At 28.1% G+C, this 16,110-nt stretch overlaps 1 protein-coding gene across 2 annotated transcripts in view; it reads left to right on the top strand.

Moving 5' to 3' along the window:
- The first annotated feature begins 6,097 nt into the window (after positions 1-6,097).
- The window catches only part of LOC129975136 (IDLSRF-like peptide), a 225,037-nt gene continuing 215,024 nt past the window's right edge, over positions 6,098-16,110 (top strand). Inside the window, exon 1 of one of the 2 annotated variants that reach the window (XM_056088088.1) lies at positions 6,098-6,353. In XM_056088088.1, the coding sequence (XP_055944063.1) occupies positions 6,239-6,353 (115 nt within the window). In that variant the 5' untranslated portion in view covers positions 6,098-6,238. The remainder of the gene's footprint in view (positions 6,354-16,110) is intronic. The other variant, XM_056088087.1, reaches the window with a different exon arrangement.

The raw sequence follows: 16,110 nt of genomic DNA, 5'->3' as shown, positions 1-16,110 counted from the left end.
TTCTTCCCTTTCAAAAAATTCAAATGTTTCGATGAATTTCCATCGTCTATATAATTAATGTTGTATTTTGAAATCATAATCGGATTTCTAAAAGTTTTATGATGATAATGTTTTTTTCCTATAGCTACAAAAAATATAAAGACCCAGAATAGAATATTACATGACCTTAAAATTAGAAATATAGATATCTTTTCACTGATGCCAATTTTTTTCCAGATTTTTATTTTCCTTTTTAATTAAGTTTTAAAAATAGTTTAAATTTATTTTACAACAATATACTTCATTATTTATAAAATTCAAATCATTTTCAATGTTTCTATTATTTTTTCATAATAGTCTTTTTTTATTCCTTTCATTTTAGATAATCAATATCAGAAAGATTCAGCTGATTTTGCCATTTTGAAATGGTTTCATTATATAGCAAGTAAGCCATTAATAACAAATAATCAAATAGTCTTCAAAGGTGGCAAATTTTAATAAATGTCTGCATGTCTCTCTCTCTCTCTCTCTGGCTCTCTCGCACGTGTGTGTGTGTGTGTGTGTGTGTGTGTGTGTGTGTGTGTGTGTGTGTGTGTGTGTGTGTGTGTGTGTGTGTGTGTGTGTGTGTGTGTGTGTGTGTGTGCGTGCGTGCGTTACTATTTTAAGCATACTCTTCATATTGTTGATTCTGCGTTATTCGTGCTGCTATTTTAAGAGCATTTTTAATATCATTGATTGAATTTTTTAAAAATATCACTTATTTTTGTTGTCACCTATTCTTGTTGATATTCTTAAAGATGTTGACAAAAACGTTTGGAATGTATAGTACAATATGATACAAGAATTTTAAATGGGCAGAAAGGTATATATCTTTTAAAATAATAAACTATTTATATGTCTATCAAAATATAAAATATAAAAGTATTTCATTGAGAAAGTATTATTGAACTGATAAACTTGAACTGATGCTTTTAGCTGCAATTAATCTCAATGACTTCACTAATCGCCAAAGGTGGCAACAATAATCGAGTAGTAATGCAATCTATAACTATATTTATCTTCATTTTAAATTAAAAAGTTCATCCAAGTAAATATTCTTCAATGATTATTGTTTTGCAACATTTCTTTTTAATCCTTTATTGTCTCCTATATCCATAAGTTAAAGAAAATTTCTTTAACATCAAAGTTACTTTGTAGTTTGAGTTTTGTGTAATACAAGAACTTTTGCAATATTCTTATTAAAAATTATTACATTTTAAAAGGAACTTCAGATATCAACTTACGTTAACTATTTCTTAGAAATTATTTGATTTAAAGAAAACAACCGCACCCATATGATTTTTTTATATGATTTTAGTTACTTGGTCTTTCTGTTGGCAACTCTATATCGTGATGCGATACATAGTAAGAAAACTATCACAAACTTTTTTTTAGTTGCCAACTAGATCAATTGTGATGCTTAGGTCGCTAGCGCCCAAGTATCGAAATTGGATTCTGCTTTTCGATATAAATGACCTTTGAAATAAATTGTTGACGCTAATTGTTATCTAACCGTTTTCTTTTTTGGATTGTTAAAATTCTTTTGTGTCGATAAAACTATATGTTTCACGCAATTTGGACATCCAAAATTACAAAAAAAAAAAATTATTATATAAAGAATTGTATTATTACATCGATATTAACTAAAATCTAAATCTTACCACATTTATTAACATATAAATGGCAATATTTCCTAAAAACACAAAGTTTTAGTTTCTATATATCTTTTCATGCAACAAAATCAAATAATATTATAAATATTATTATAGGATCCCGAATATAAAATCCAATCATCAGAAAGATGATTGGATTCAATTGCATAACATGGAACTCAGAGATATAAACTTTTTTGGAATAGAAATACTAAGAAACCGTATCTGAACTGTAATTTGAGGTGCCATTGAGGATGTGAACTTATCTCTATGGCCGCCATATTCACCAGATCTATTACCAGTAAAGAATCAAAATGGCATTTCTTTTCTTAGTACAAGATATTGCAATATCACTATAAGCATATATCTCATATTCATTTTCTATATGACTAGATATATTCGAAGATGTATCTGCATAAATCTTGTTTCAAGTTCAGCAGACTGGAGGGGGGCAAGAGATGTTTATTACTTTTAGAAATTCCAAACGCTGCGTCTGCTTTGATTCTTTTGAATATATTATATTATAATCTTTAACTTGAAACAGGGAATATGAGGTTTCTTTAATTTGATTTGATTTTACTTTTTAACGTTAACAAAATTATTTTCTGAAATGGAATTTTTTCCATGACAATATACATAAAAGCAAGAATCTCTTTACTGATCATTATTTGTTTTTGGATACTTATTTCTTTTTTGGATAGTATATTTCTTTTTTTATATAATTAACTATAGGAAATATGACTTATTATCCAAAGAAAATGCATACCATAAAAATAATTTTTAAAGTGGCCAATCACCTTGCCAAGGCGTAAAATAGGTTGCTGCTCAGATTTTAAATTGTATTTTTTAATATTGATTACATATAGAATAATTTTATGTATAATTTTGAATAGTTTTTGCAATAAAGTTTAAAGTTGTTAATTAAATGCATTTTTTAAATAAACCTTTTTGATCCGAAATTTTGTTAATTTAGCGACCCTCTAATCTTATATCTATCAAAGCATTTAAAGTATATTGACAACAATTATATCTATATTAAACATTATATAAAAAAAGACAAAGATTATATCTTTAACACAAATATGTTAAAAAAACTGAAGATAAATTCGCTTCTATTTCAACCAATACATGTAACTACAATATTCTAATGTGCAACAAACAAAAACTTTATTCCGATATTAATGAAGCAAAGCAGACGATGTTTTCCCACAGTATATTTGAAAAACCAAACGATAAATTTTTAATTCGCTTCAAAAAAAAATTATTCTCTCTTTTTTTTAACGGAAAGAGAAATAATGACAAACGATAATTAATTTCATCAAATATGTTTAAAATGAAAACGATAAAGTTTTTAACTCTTACCAGCAGATATAATAATATGGCACTAGCTTAAAAAAGTTAAAACTTTCCAAATAATATAAATATTGTAACAAACATATTTGTATTTTATTTTCTTGTTATTTAGTATCTAAATGTGCAATATGGGCTGAATTGTACTATAGCAATAAGAGGAATGTCTATGGTAATTTCAACATGCAATATTTCATTGTTCTCGTCTAAAAATTGAATGAAATTCGGAAAATATAACTTAGATGATAAAAAATTTATCTATCTTTACCTTTACGCTTGCTGAGTGAAAAATACTTTTGCTTTACTTTTATTAATGGAATTCTAATACATTCTACGGTAATTTTATCTATGGATTGACTGTTTTATAAAATGTATTTAATTCTTTACCTACTTTGTCTCTTTCATTGGGACGAATTAACAAATGAGAAAAAGCAAAACAAAAAAAGTTAATTAGAGAGATTTATTTTTAAATTTAGATGAATCGAGAGGCATTAATATGTACATTAAGTAAATGTAAAGTACGGAAAATTAATGATTCAGCACTTCAACGTATAGATAATCCTTTTGATGTAAATAATTTGAAATACATTAGTATAATTTGTTGCGTTATTTAAACAATTTGAATTTGAACAAATTGAATTACAATTTGAAATAGTGACGAAAATATAGATAATTTTTCACTTGAACGGGAATATCTGTTAATCTGCAAATTATCTACCTAATATAGACATGTTATATGTTAATGAACATATAAACATTGTTGTGGCACCTAGTTATATATATTCCGAACTTCTTTTCTTTAATTTTCAGTTTTTCATAAGCTATTGCATGAAATGTAAAAAAAAATAATAATCATCTTCATCAAGTTACAAAAAAAATTATATTGTCCCAGTTAGAATTACTTTAATAAAAATCATTTCAATATCATCAATAATCAAAACCGCAAAAGTTTTCTTTTTCTTTTTCAAAAGTTTATATATTACAGAAGCAAACCCAATAATGATAAAATTTTAAAACAATATTAGTCTAGAAATGAAATCATCTCCTTATATTTTTTTTTCAAAAATTTTCTTTTTGATGATTAAACAATCTTTTAGGATCTTCTCATATATTCCACATTAAAATGGGCACATTTCATCGGTTAAAATATTTCTAGAAGCATCAAATTTAAACATTAATTGAAAATAGGCCTCTCATGTTCTCCACCACGCATGCACGAAATACTTGAATTCAATCCAGCCTTTTCAAAGTACAAGCAAATTCAAAGTAAGAAATACATCGAAATGTAACTGCTTTTAAAATTTGTTGACCCGCATTCTTTCAAAAGAAGTTCGATCGAAGGAAGGGAATGAAATTTGGCATGTTTCCTTATGCCACATTTGTAATTTTCATGAAGAACATTTTGCATTTCTTGAAAGGAAAATAATTTTTTTTTATTCAAAGGAAGTCTGTCTATCTGTATATTCGAGTACAAGGAAAAGGGTTGGAAAATCCCTTAAGTTAGATTAATAAAATTTGGTACATAGATTTAGCATCTAAAGCCTAAATTTGTATCAAATTTTAAACCAGATCCATCAAGGAATTGACCGTCTGTCTTTCTGTAATCTCGAATACATCCAAACGAGATGGCTCAAAAACGGATTTACTTAGATCAATTTGGCAGCATTTAAAGTCTATATTTTTCTCAAATTTTAGACCAACTGTATCCAGCTGTTGCCCATCTGCTAATCTATATTTTCGCATGCATATAACACAAGACAATGCAAAATGCTATGGATAAATATAATTTGGTAAGCAGCTTTAGTATCAAATGGGCACAATTTGATTAAATTTAGAATCAAAACCATCAAAGGTTTATACATTTCTGGTCTGTACATTCTAATGTATGTAAATATGATAATTCAAAAAAAAAAAAAAAAACAGAACAATTTAGATTTTAAAAAATTGATTTGCTACCGTGTTATTGAAGTAATTCTCTGTCAAATTTTGTTTCCAATCCACCAGAAAAAAGGAGCACGAAATATTTACTAATGTACCACACTACTTAGCACAAAGCCATGAATACAAATAAAATAATAAAATCAGATCAATAAATGATAAATCAATAGAATTTAATAACTATTGGGGGATTTTGTATTTAAGGAATATAAAATCTGAAGTCGTTTTCAGATATTTTTTATTTGTATATCCATATGAAGAAACCTAAAGAGGAACTTTATGTCCTTGGAACAGACTTTGTTTTCATGTCTCTATATTTATGTTGCTCTGGACAGTATCTCGCACATCAATGCAATAAAAATAATAATTAAAATGGGAACCATAGTTTTTGATGACGTTCTAATGTTTCGGTTCTATTCGATTTTCAGATAGAAAACTCCATTGAAGTTAAAATCCCCTGATTAAGCTTATTTTAATAATGTTCGGAAACTATCAGAAAATTTTAAATTTCAATTTCTGGGGGATTTATCTAAGAGAAAATAAATTAAACAGCAAAAAAATCTAAAAACAGACATCATAAAATAGATGCATCATGCTGATGAAAACATGCATTGTTTTAAACAAAAATTAAGTTTAAATATTCTTCCTTTTTACGTCGATTTGTGCGTCATTAATATAAAAGCAATGTATAAGTAGGAGAAGAACTATCTCTTGAGTAATTTCCTAATGCTTTAAGTAAATACCGCCACCGCAGTGAAAAGTTCATTCAAGCAAATATTTGCAAATATTTCTCCGGTTCCTAATATAGACATAGCAATCCAAAAAAACCTAACCATTAGAAGATTATGTGTTTCAATTTCAGAAGGTTGTTTAGAAAAAAAAAAGAACTAAACTGTAGAAATTCTTAAAATAGATACCACTTGCTGCAATAACTCCCCAACCCCACAACAGACTTAATTTTATCTGAAACCAATAAAAATGTGAAGGAGTTGATAGTGAAAAAATAGCTAGCAATGAAAAAAAAAACACCCCAGTCGGACAAAAAGCACGGCATCCACCCTCTCCCGATTGGTCAATGGGCGTGCGTGACGCACATTGCGCGCGCATGTCTGGTTAACGCCCACACCCCTCTCCTTATGCACCTGTGCGCAGCCTACCGAATCCTTTCTATTAGATATCATCTTCGGCAATAGCTTATCTCCCAGACATCTGCGAAGCCGCTCTGCTCCGGATTTTCTCCAGTTTTCCTCTGATCCGGAAAATTATTCCCTCGCCTGACCATGAGCTGCTTACTCAATGTCCTACTCTTCGTGTTTGTGGGGTTGGCCAAAAGCGCACACCTGATAGATTTTTCGAACGTGTTGCACCGAAATTTAGGGAATGTGAAAAGGGAAGGTAAGTTGCTATACAAATTTGCCTCCAATCGGAACCTCTTTTTTTATATATATATTTTAAATGTCTGCAAATTTATTTATTGACAACCGCTCAAAGTGAAGCAAAATCGTCTTTTAAGAACAGAAAAAGATGAATTTTCTGTTCCTTTGATGCGAAACGGTGAGATTTTTCGGTTTCGAATCGAATTGCGATTTTCTGGCAGTTCTCCAAAAATAGCATCTTATGTTGCAAGCCATATATTTTTTTTTAAATTTTAACTAAACGGAAAAAATATATTATGAATTTAATTTCCGTTTTCAAACACAAAAGCAGGTGGCTCGACAATATATTATTTTAGTCGAAAACAAATCCCAAATATTTAATAATACATATATTGCTGTAAATAACTATAATGGGAAATGGCAATTCAGATAAGCAAACGATTGAATATATGAAAATGAAATATGAAAATAACGCGAAAATGATAAAACGATAACCAATAAAATAAATAAATACACAACTTAATTTATCTTTCTCTCAAACTATTTTCTTTAAATATTTTTCGTAACACAACGCATGACGCAATATCATTTTTTTGGTGAAATTATCAATAAAATAAGCATAAAAAATATACTAATAGACAAACATTTACGCATTTATAAAAAAAAATTTTAATGTTCTCTACTAGTTATAAATTCTGCATTCATAAGTTTCATTTTATATTTAAATATATTTGTACTAAATAGATAATTTTTTGGTTTCATCTTTAGGATTGAGATTCGCTATCGAGATTATATTATCGGGAATGGCAACGGTCATGTTCGTAACCTTTAGTGCGCAGTAACATTTTTTTTTCCAATTGAAATATCTTTTTTTCTTGTAAAATCATCATCCCTTCAACTGAAATGTTATTTTTGCGGAAATTTATATTCACAAATTCGGAATTCTTTTCCTAAATAATAAATAATTCTAATTAATATATGCGTAACTTTTAAGTTTTTTCGCTTTTAGTTCAATGTACGCTAAAAAGATAATTTTTAAAGGGCATATCATTTAATATCAAACTAGAAAAAAAATTGATTATATATATATTTATTTGTGCTTTAATGCGAGAAATAATAATTATAATTTTTAAAATTTTTAATTCATTACAAAAAAATATTTATACTTTCTTTTCAAAATTCAATATAAGGTTAATTTGTAACATATTCATCAGAAATGCAATCTTTGTTAACAATATCATCATAATAAAATTCAGTTTCATTTTACAACAGTTTTATCACGAAAACAAACTTATTATATTATGAAAGAAATATGTATAATTATCTTATAAATCAATCATTAAAAAGTTAAATCACATTTTTTTCCTTGTTGGAAATTTTGATAATAATTATTGAAATTTTTAAAGGTTACTTATTCCCATTCTTTTTTAACGGAATTTTAATTTTTTAATATAATCACATAATAATCATCAAATGCGTCGACCTAATACAATCGAATAATACCTTGCGATGCAGAAAAAAAAATATTTCGTTACATAGGTTAAGGCACTAAATAGTTATATTTTAGATGGGATGCGCACCTACGTATATCATGTTATTATGACGTCACTTAAAGACTCCTGTGGTGTAACTCGGTATTACGCATTAAATTTTATTTTAATCGTAAATCTATATGGGACCGACATTTTTTAAAGCTTTCTCTTACTTGCGTCTTTTAAATCTAGAAAGAAACAAAATCCTAATATTCATCAATTCAAAATAAATAAAATAAAATAAAGATAAATAAAAACTGAAAGAGCAGACGATATAATTTTTGTGAAATTATTTTTTGTAATGAAGATTTGTTTAATGATTAATCATTGACGGGGATATTTGAAATGTAAACATTTAAACATAGTTTTTGAATTAATTTATGGTACCACATTTATGATCTCCGCGAACAGTTTCAACATCTATAGTTTATATTTCTTAGAAACTTTGCACTGCCTTTCTTTCACTTTTCTCAAATCATTTAACCTCTTCAATTTTGATCCACGATACTTCTCTTATTCGATAAATCTTCTTTCACATTAAATGTTGCGACATTAATATTGTTCTCTGTAGCTTTCGATTTTCAAAATCGTTACTTCTGTCTTGAACAAGATTTCTGTGACAGAAATGAGAAAATAGTCTTCGGAATTTCTAGTTTCATATGAGATAAAATAGCTTTTTCGATTAAATAATTCGGATTCCTTTTATGAACCTTTATATATATACTGGAAAATGTCTGGAATCTTGGGAACTGAAGCAATATCGGGCATTGGTTGGGTATGAATTTCAAAAGCAGATAATAAAAATCACTCTATATTTGAAAAGAGAATTCCATGTTTATTGATATTAATCGTTACAAAATAGTAAGTCGACAGGAAAAAGCTTTAGTAAAAAAATTATGTAAATCTTCACATAACAAAAGCTTTTTATTCAGTTTATAAAATAAAACTTCAAAGACAAAAAAAAGCTTCTTTACATAATATTACTGTCATTTAAGAAAAAACCTTCTATAATAAAGAAACGTATTATTTTTAAAACGCTTTCAATTTGATATTTCGATGAAAAAGGACCTAATTGTTATTCCTTTTTCTATAAATTCCCTCTATTCATTCCCAATGACGGAAAGTGCCTTGACAGGCATCATGTACACTCGTTTTAGAAAACTATTCTGGAAACTTCATTTCATATTTCTGAAAAACCTTTCTGGAAACTCCATTCCATACTTCTGGAAACTTCATTTCATATTTCTGAAAAACCGTTCTGGAAACTCCATTCCATATTTTTGGAAACTCTATTACATGCTTCTAGAAAAACCGTTCTGGAAATTCCATTCCATACTTCTGGAAACTTCATTCCATATTTTTGGAAACTCTATTCCATACTTCTAGGAAAACATTCTGGAAATTCTATTCCATACTTCTGGAAACTCTATTCCACACTTCTGGAAAACCGTTGACAGACTAGACATTACGTGAGTGACAAGATATATTACCATTACATGATTGACAAGATATACTAACATTATATAAGTGATAAAAAGTTCAAGATTTGTCCATGATCATCTGGTTTCAGTATACATAGGCAATTTAGAGTTGCAATATTTTTGAACAGCTTCATGCAAGCGGTTACCATGGCTAATGTCAATGGTAAACTTAGATTAGTCCCGACTCAGGTTGGTGAATTCAAAGATTCCGTTTCGTTAATTTAAAAGCCAGATTCATTTACTTCCATTTATTTCGTATGAAATTGTAAGAGAAAAAAACTCTGAAGTAATGCTAAAAGTTGAATCTGAGTTCTGACGTTATATCAACTATGGGGTCCTGTATATCAATCATTCAATATAACCGAAAAGAATATTCAAATTCTCTGTCTATTCTCATCATATTCTAAAATTATATATTTTATCATTAAAACAAAATATATAATAAAACAAGCTAGAAAATAATAAATATAATATATGTTCTGGCGAAAATCTAGTGATTATGTAGAAATACCGGTGATTATTCATAATTTCCACTAAAAATATTGGCGATTATTCATAATTTCCACTAAAAATATTGGTGATTATTTATAATTTCCTCTAAAAATATTGGTGATTATTCCCAATTATCAATAAAATAATGGTGATTATTTATAATTTCCTCTAAAAATATTGGTGATTATTCCCAATTTTCAATAAAATATTGGTGATTATGAATAATTTCCACTAAAAATATTGGTGATTATGAATAATTTCCACTAAAAATATTGGTGATTATGAATAATTTTCACTAAAAATATTGGTGATTATTCCCAATTTCCAATAAAATATTGGTGATTTTGAATAATTTCCACTAAAAATATTAGTGATTATTTATAATTTCCAGTAAAAAATATTGGTGATTATTCATAATTTCCACTAAAAATATTGGTGATTATGAATAATTTCCACTAAAAATATTGGTGATTATGAATAATTTCCACTAAAAATATTGGTGATTATGAATAATTACCGATTCATTATATTTACCCCAAAATATGCATAAATTATACATAATGATAATAATCAATCGTTGATTACAATAAATAAAGACAGATCAATAATTTTCTATATAATATTTATCATATTGGTGCCGATTCTTTCAATCAGATCAATGTCAATGACCATTTCCAATATTCTAGATTATTAAACTGTTTTACAATTTGATCTTCAATCTATCATTTTGACAACCTTTTGAAGAGAATAATTGTGAAAGAAATCAAACAGTATATGTTGATAAATAAGCTACCAAGAGCTGCTTTATTTTTTTTTAATATATACTATTTAGTATTAATTGCATCTGTGTACACGATAATATTTAATCATTTTTATAAAGAGAGAGCGATTTTTTTTACTGATTAAGTCTAAAATAAATATTTAGGCAAAATGATAAGTAATTTTCAATTTTAAAAAATCAGAAAAATATTGTATATTTCTAAACTATACTATTCCTCCATTACTCTTTATTATTTTTTTTAAAAAAATTTTCGTAAGCATGCACTGCTCCCCACATATTTGAAGAGATTTTTTTTTCCAAATAAACTAGACTTTTATTTTCTCTTGTCGATGAAATATTCAATAGACAAAAAGTTGTAGTCGTCAAAAAAAAAAAAAAAAAAAAAAATCAGCCTCGAAATTTTGATGCATTTCCACGTTTCAGATCCTTCAAAATCTGAAAAAAAATCATTTTTGAAATTATATCTGATTGTCAACTGGTTTTTGAATATGATATATAAAAAACACAGCAATCAAAGGGCTAAAATTTTGTTCGTGATTTTTACGCTAAAATTGTGGATTTCTATCATATTTTGTCAAAATTCTGCGAAAAGAAAGTCTTCTATTCGTCTGTCCATATCCATATGAATTCAATAGCTTATAAAAGTTTGCAAAACTTGATAGATGCATTTCACCTTCAGTTTTATTATTGAAATTCTGTAACGGCATCAAATTTTGGGATTATGTCCCTCAAAAGGTTAATTACTTATCGGTCTGCATATTAAAGCATATGCAAACTCTATAAATCAGAAACGCTATGAATTAGACAACTGAAATTTGTAAAGCGGTTTATATTGCAAAATTTATAGATAACAAATTTTTGATTGAATCTGTAAAAAATTAGACACCTAAAATCTTTACTTCAATCTTCCACTTTTCTTCATTATACTACAAATCAAAAAAACCGTCATATCATCTATATCTATACTTATAATAAAGCTCAATGTGTGTGTGTGTGTGTGTGTGTTGGCGCTCTACAGGCCAGACCGTTTGACATACAGCTACCAAATTTGGTACATGTATACCTTGGAGGTTGGGAATGTGCACCTGGGGTTTCTTTTTTCGAATTTTTAATTAGAATTTTAATTATTAATTAAAAACTAACTTTCCCGCCAAAAAAATCTTCTATTTTCCCCTCCGCCAACTTTTCCGCCAAAAAAATCTTCCATTATCCCCAGCGCCAAACGAGAAAGGCTTCAGTTTTTTTTTTCTCCCAACAGTAATGAGGCTAGGGTTAAAATTTTTCGGCGGATTATTTCAATCGGTTCTGTTTATTTTCTTAATGTTTGATGCATTTAAAATTAAACATTGTTAATGAATCAATCTTTCAGATTCATTCTGAAGTACTTTTGAATTAAAATAAAACAGAATAAAGGAAATTAAAAATTTCTAATCCGCATAGCGTTACCCCAACTGGCGTAGAAAAAATTACGTATTTGCGTTACGTAACCGGCGAAGAAAATTCACGCATGCGCATTCTGTTCTGATTGTTGCCATGACAACGTTATCAATGGATGATTTAAATTATTTTTGGGTTAGTTGCATGCTTTTGTAAGTAAATTGTATTTATGTTAGTTATATATTTTTTGTATATGCTTATAGTTTTAAGTACATCGTTTTTTAAGTAGTTTTTTTAAAACCTGTTTTCAACCGTTTATTTTAAACGATTCGTTTTATTTTCTTAGTGTTTGATGCATTTAAATTTAAACATTGTTAATGAATCGATCTGCTCATAATGAATCTAAGAAAATTTTGTTGACCAACTCTTGAGATATTACATAAATTTAAAAAGATATTCTTTAGTGCCCATAAAGTTTAAACGCTGAGTGACTCTATTTTCAGTAATCAGATTATAAAAAAATGCTTTGTTTCAGTAAAAAATATTATTATATTAATTGAAGATGAATCATTTCCACTTTAATTTAAAGCATAAATTCTACGGGTGCTAACAGAAAATGAGAGAGATACATATTACGTTATGACTGAAGGCCTTTATAATATTATGAATGAATTATATGATAATCAAAATTTGAAGTTTTAAAATATTTTGATGAAGAAGCTATTAAAGTAGAAATTGCATAAAATATTTAATTATTAACATTTTAACGAACATTAAGATTGGCGAACCGGCTGGTCGCCAAAGGCGGCTAGTATATTAATATACAAAAAGATGAGATTAGAAACTTCCGCTGATTTATGCAGATGTGACAAAGGAAAAGATAGTACTACAAATTCTTCTGAAAGATATAATATTGTTGGGAATATGTAATATTGCTTCCCAACGTAGCAAATATCGTAGTCAGGAAGAGAGATTTAAGGATAAGTCTAACGAATGCAAAGTAAATAATGCCCGTCCTTGGCGACAAATTTACCAGCATTTAAAGACTTGGCGACAAAACTAAAAGTCTTCGAATATTCGAGAATTTTAGTGATATCTTCGTTAAGACATGAATTCCAACCTTCTTTCTAGAACATTCAGTTTCCTGTCAAAGGATCTATAACAGTAGTGTGAATTGAGTTGAAAAAAAGAAGTTGTTGAGAGGAGACTCTTTCTGTAGTGCAGCGAATTCGCTATGAGTGCTTTGTGCTCATATGGTTGTTTAACAACGATTTGCTGTCTGATTTTTTAGATTTTGCGTACATTTTTATTAAGTTTTGTTTATGTTTGTTCAGATTTTTGTGTAAAATAAAGGTGATTGTCATAACTTATTGAGCCTGTAATACTTTTTTATTTCATATCCATTAGACAGATTTCGTCCATAACGAAATAGAAATTTCTTTTTAGTACATCAATCATTCCACCATTCTTCTCGTTGTATAAAACTTGATCGTAAATCATTTCTATTCATCTCAGTGTTAAATTAATCTTCACACCATGACAAGTAAATGATAATATACCTGTGTCGTTAAAATAGCAAATCAAAAATTGTAAAAGTATAAATTCGAATCATAAATTTAATCGCAATCAGTTTGAGGAAAGTTCTAGAATTATATGTTATGATATATCATTACTAAGAGACTTTCCCTCGAAATAAAATCAATTTCAAAATGTGACATCCTTTCAAATTTCCGCAAACAGAGAGAATATAAGTAAATTATTGCAAAGAAATAATTATTATCATGTGAGAACATGATGTTGTTTTGGTTAGGGGGTTTTGAAGCTCGAAAACGCGTAGACAATGAATAAAACGTAAATGGCAATTTTCATCACCATCTTTTAATCGCTTATATATTTTTACCTGCTTTTACCAGTATTGCATTATTATTATGCATATTTCTTTGAAAAGCAGATGCGTTTTTAAAAGGTTGACCTGCTTTTAATAGTATTGCTTTATTATTACGTATGCTTCTTTGACAGTAGATGCCTTTTTGTAAGGTTGACGTAGAACTATGACATCATAGTTGTTATTTCATCTCAAAATCGGTCAAGCTCCAAAACTTTTTTTTTTTTAAATTTTAATATATTATAGAAAAATAATCTAAAATATCGCAACATATATAATAATATGAATTCAATTTTGTAACATGTCCTTGAATCTTATTCCTATAATAAAATGAATCACAAAATCTTATTAACCTCTTAACTGTTATGCCATGTGTACATCGATTTATCGAATTTTGATACTAGTAGGCAAAAAAATAAAACATTCATATAGATTATAATTCAATATTAAAATTACTTCGAAGACATAGATAAGTCAAGTATTCAATGGATTTGTATCTGAATCAAAATAAGATAATATTCCCAAAATAGAAGGTGCCATCTTATTAAATAGTAAAAAAAATAAAATTGCTAAGTGGTTAAAATGGTAATCCGTACTTAATATAGTGAAGTACAAATATAAATAATGTAAATAAGGATCTTTCATCATTTAAAGTTGCAATAATCATATAGAAATTATAAAGATGATCTAGTTTAACTGGTCTATTTTATATCTGACAGATAAAGGCATACTTCGTTGAACTATTTCGGAAATAGTTCGTTACAATTGCCGATAAACAGATTAACACAAATTGGCGTTCGTACGGAATCGAGCAGCTGCTACAAACACCTGCTCCGGTTCGCTAGTTTCCCAGTGACAAAGAACTGTGAAGTATTATAATATTTGGCATTAATTTAGCAATCATTTCAGTGTCATTTTCGGAGGTTAAATATGTCTCGTTAGAGTCATTTAAAGTTCAAACATTTTAATCTGATTCATTTGATGTAATTTTCTTACAACTCTGCGGATGAAATTCAGGCTAAATTGCCTCAAATTGAGTTCCAGTACAAAGAAAATAATGTAGTAGTCAAAAAATTCGAATAGACGACGAATCTTTACGGTTTAGACCCTGGATTCGAAAAATAAATTTTCAGCATTATATCTGTCCGTCTATCACAAAGATAACTGAAACACATTTTGGATGAAGCTGATGAAATTTGGTATGTGGTCTTTACACTAAATTTGTAGATTTTTTTTTTAATAAATTTTGAGCGAAATCCATTAAAAAAATGTCTGTTTGTCCGACTGACCGAATGTAAGTTAGTATGATAATTCTAAACGAAACGCGCTAGATATGTAAAATTTGGAATACAGATTAATAATTTTATGTGTAGATGATTATCAAATTTGGAACAAAAACCGGCTAGTGGGTGACGTTCTCCTGTACTTTTACGAACATGTAAACTGAACTGAAAAACGCAATGGTTTACATATACGAAATTTGGTTTATATTTTGTGATTCATTTGTAGTTATGTGCCAAATTTTGGTTTTAATTGGCGTCTAAAACATAAATTCGGTTTTCAAGTGTTTACTGGCAAATGCTGGAAATGAACCGCCAAAAATATCGCCAAGGATCATATTACAGATTGCAAAAAATTGCTAAATTTATGCCATAGAGAAATATTTTGTAACTATCATTCGCCAGGGCCATGCAGGGCATTTGCGGCCATATTCATGGCCCACAACTTTATGCGGGGAAGGGGATTGATAACGCCTCTATGAGAAAAAGTTTTGAAGTGACCACCCCCACTAGTTTCCCAGGGGTTTTGATTCTTTATCGTACTCTGTCATATCTAATTACTTTCTATTTGAATAAATTTGTTTCTTGGGTTTTTTTAAATTGTACATTGACTAATAACCTAGAATCAGTCTGGACCTGTATAAATCCGATAATTTATATATCATATAGATTTATATAAGATACCTTTATTTATAAAAAGCAGGTATTTGTATGTATCTCGGCATACAAATCATAGTCGGTATCATTTAGTCTACATACATCAAAATTGACATAAATATCGTCTGGAGAATGATAGTATGAATGTTAAAAAGATTTTTAAAAATTTCAATTAATTAAATATTAATCATCATTTTCTTACTTTTTTATATTTTGGAAATATTTCGGGATAATTTTCGAAAATATTATATGCATGAAATTTATTATTTCATCGATTTAAAATTGAAAAAC

Source organism: Argiope bruennichi, chromosome 7 (genome assembly GCF_947563725.1).
Source record: "Argiope bruennichi chromosome 7, qqArgBrue1.1, whole genome shotgun sequence".
NCBI classification, from domain to species: domain Eukaryota; kingdom Metazoa; phylum Arthropoda; class Arachnida; order Araneae; family Araneidae; genus Argiope; species Argiope bruennichi.
The sequence above is the reverse complement of the archived record's forward strand: the minus strand, read 5'-3'. Positions and strand labels throughout refer to the sequence as shown.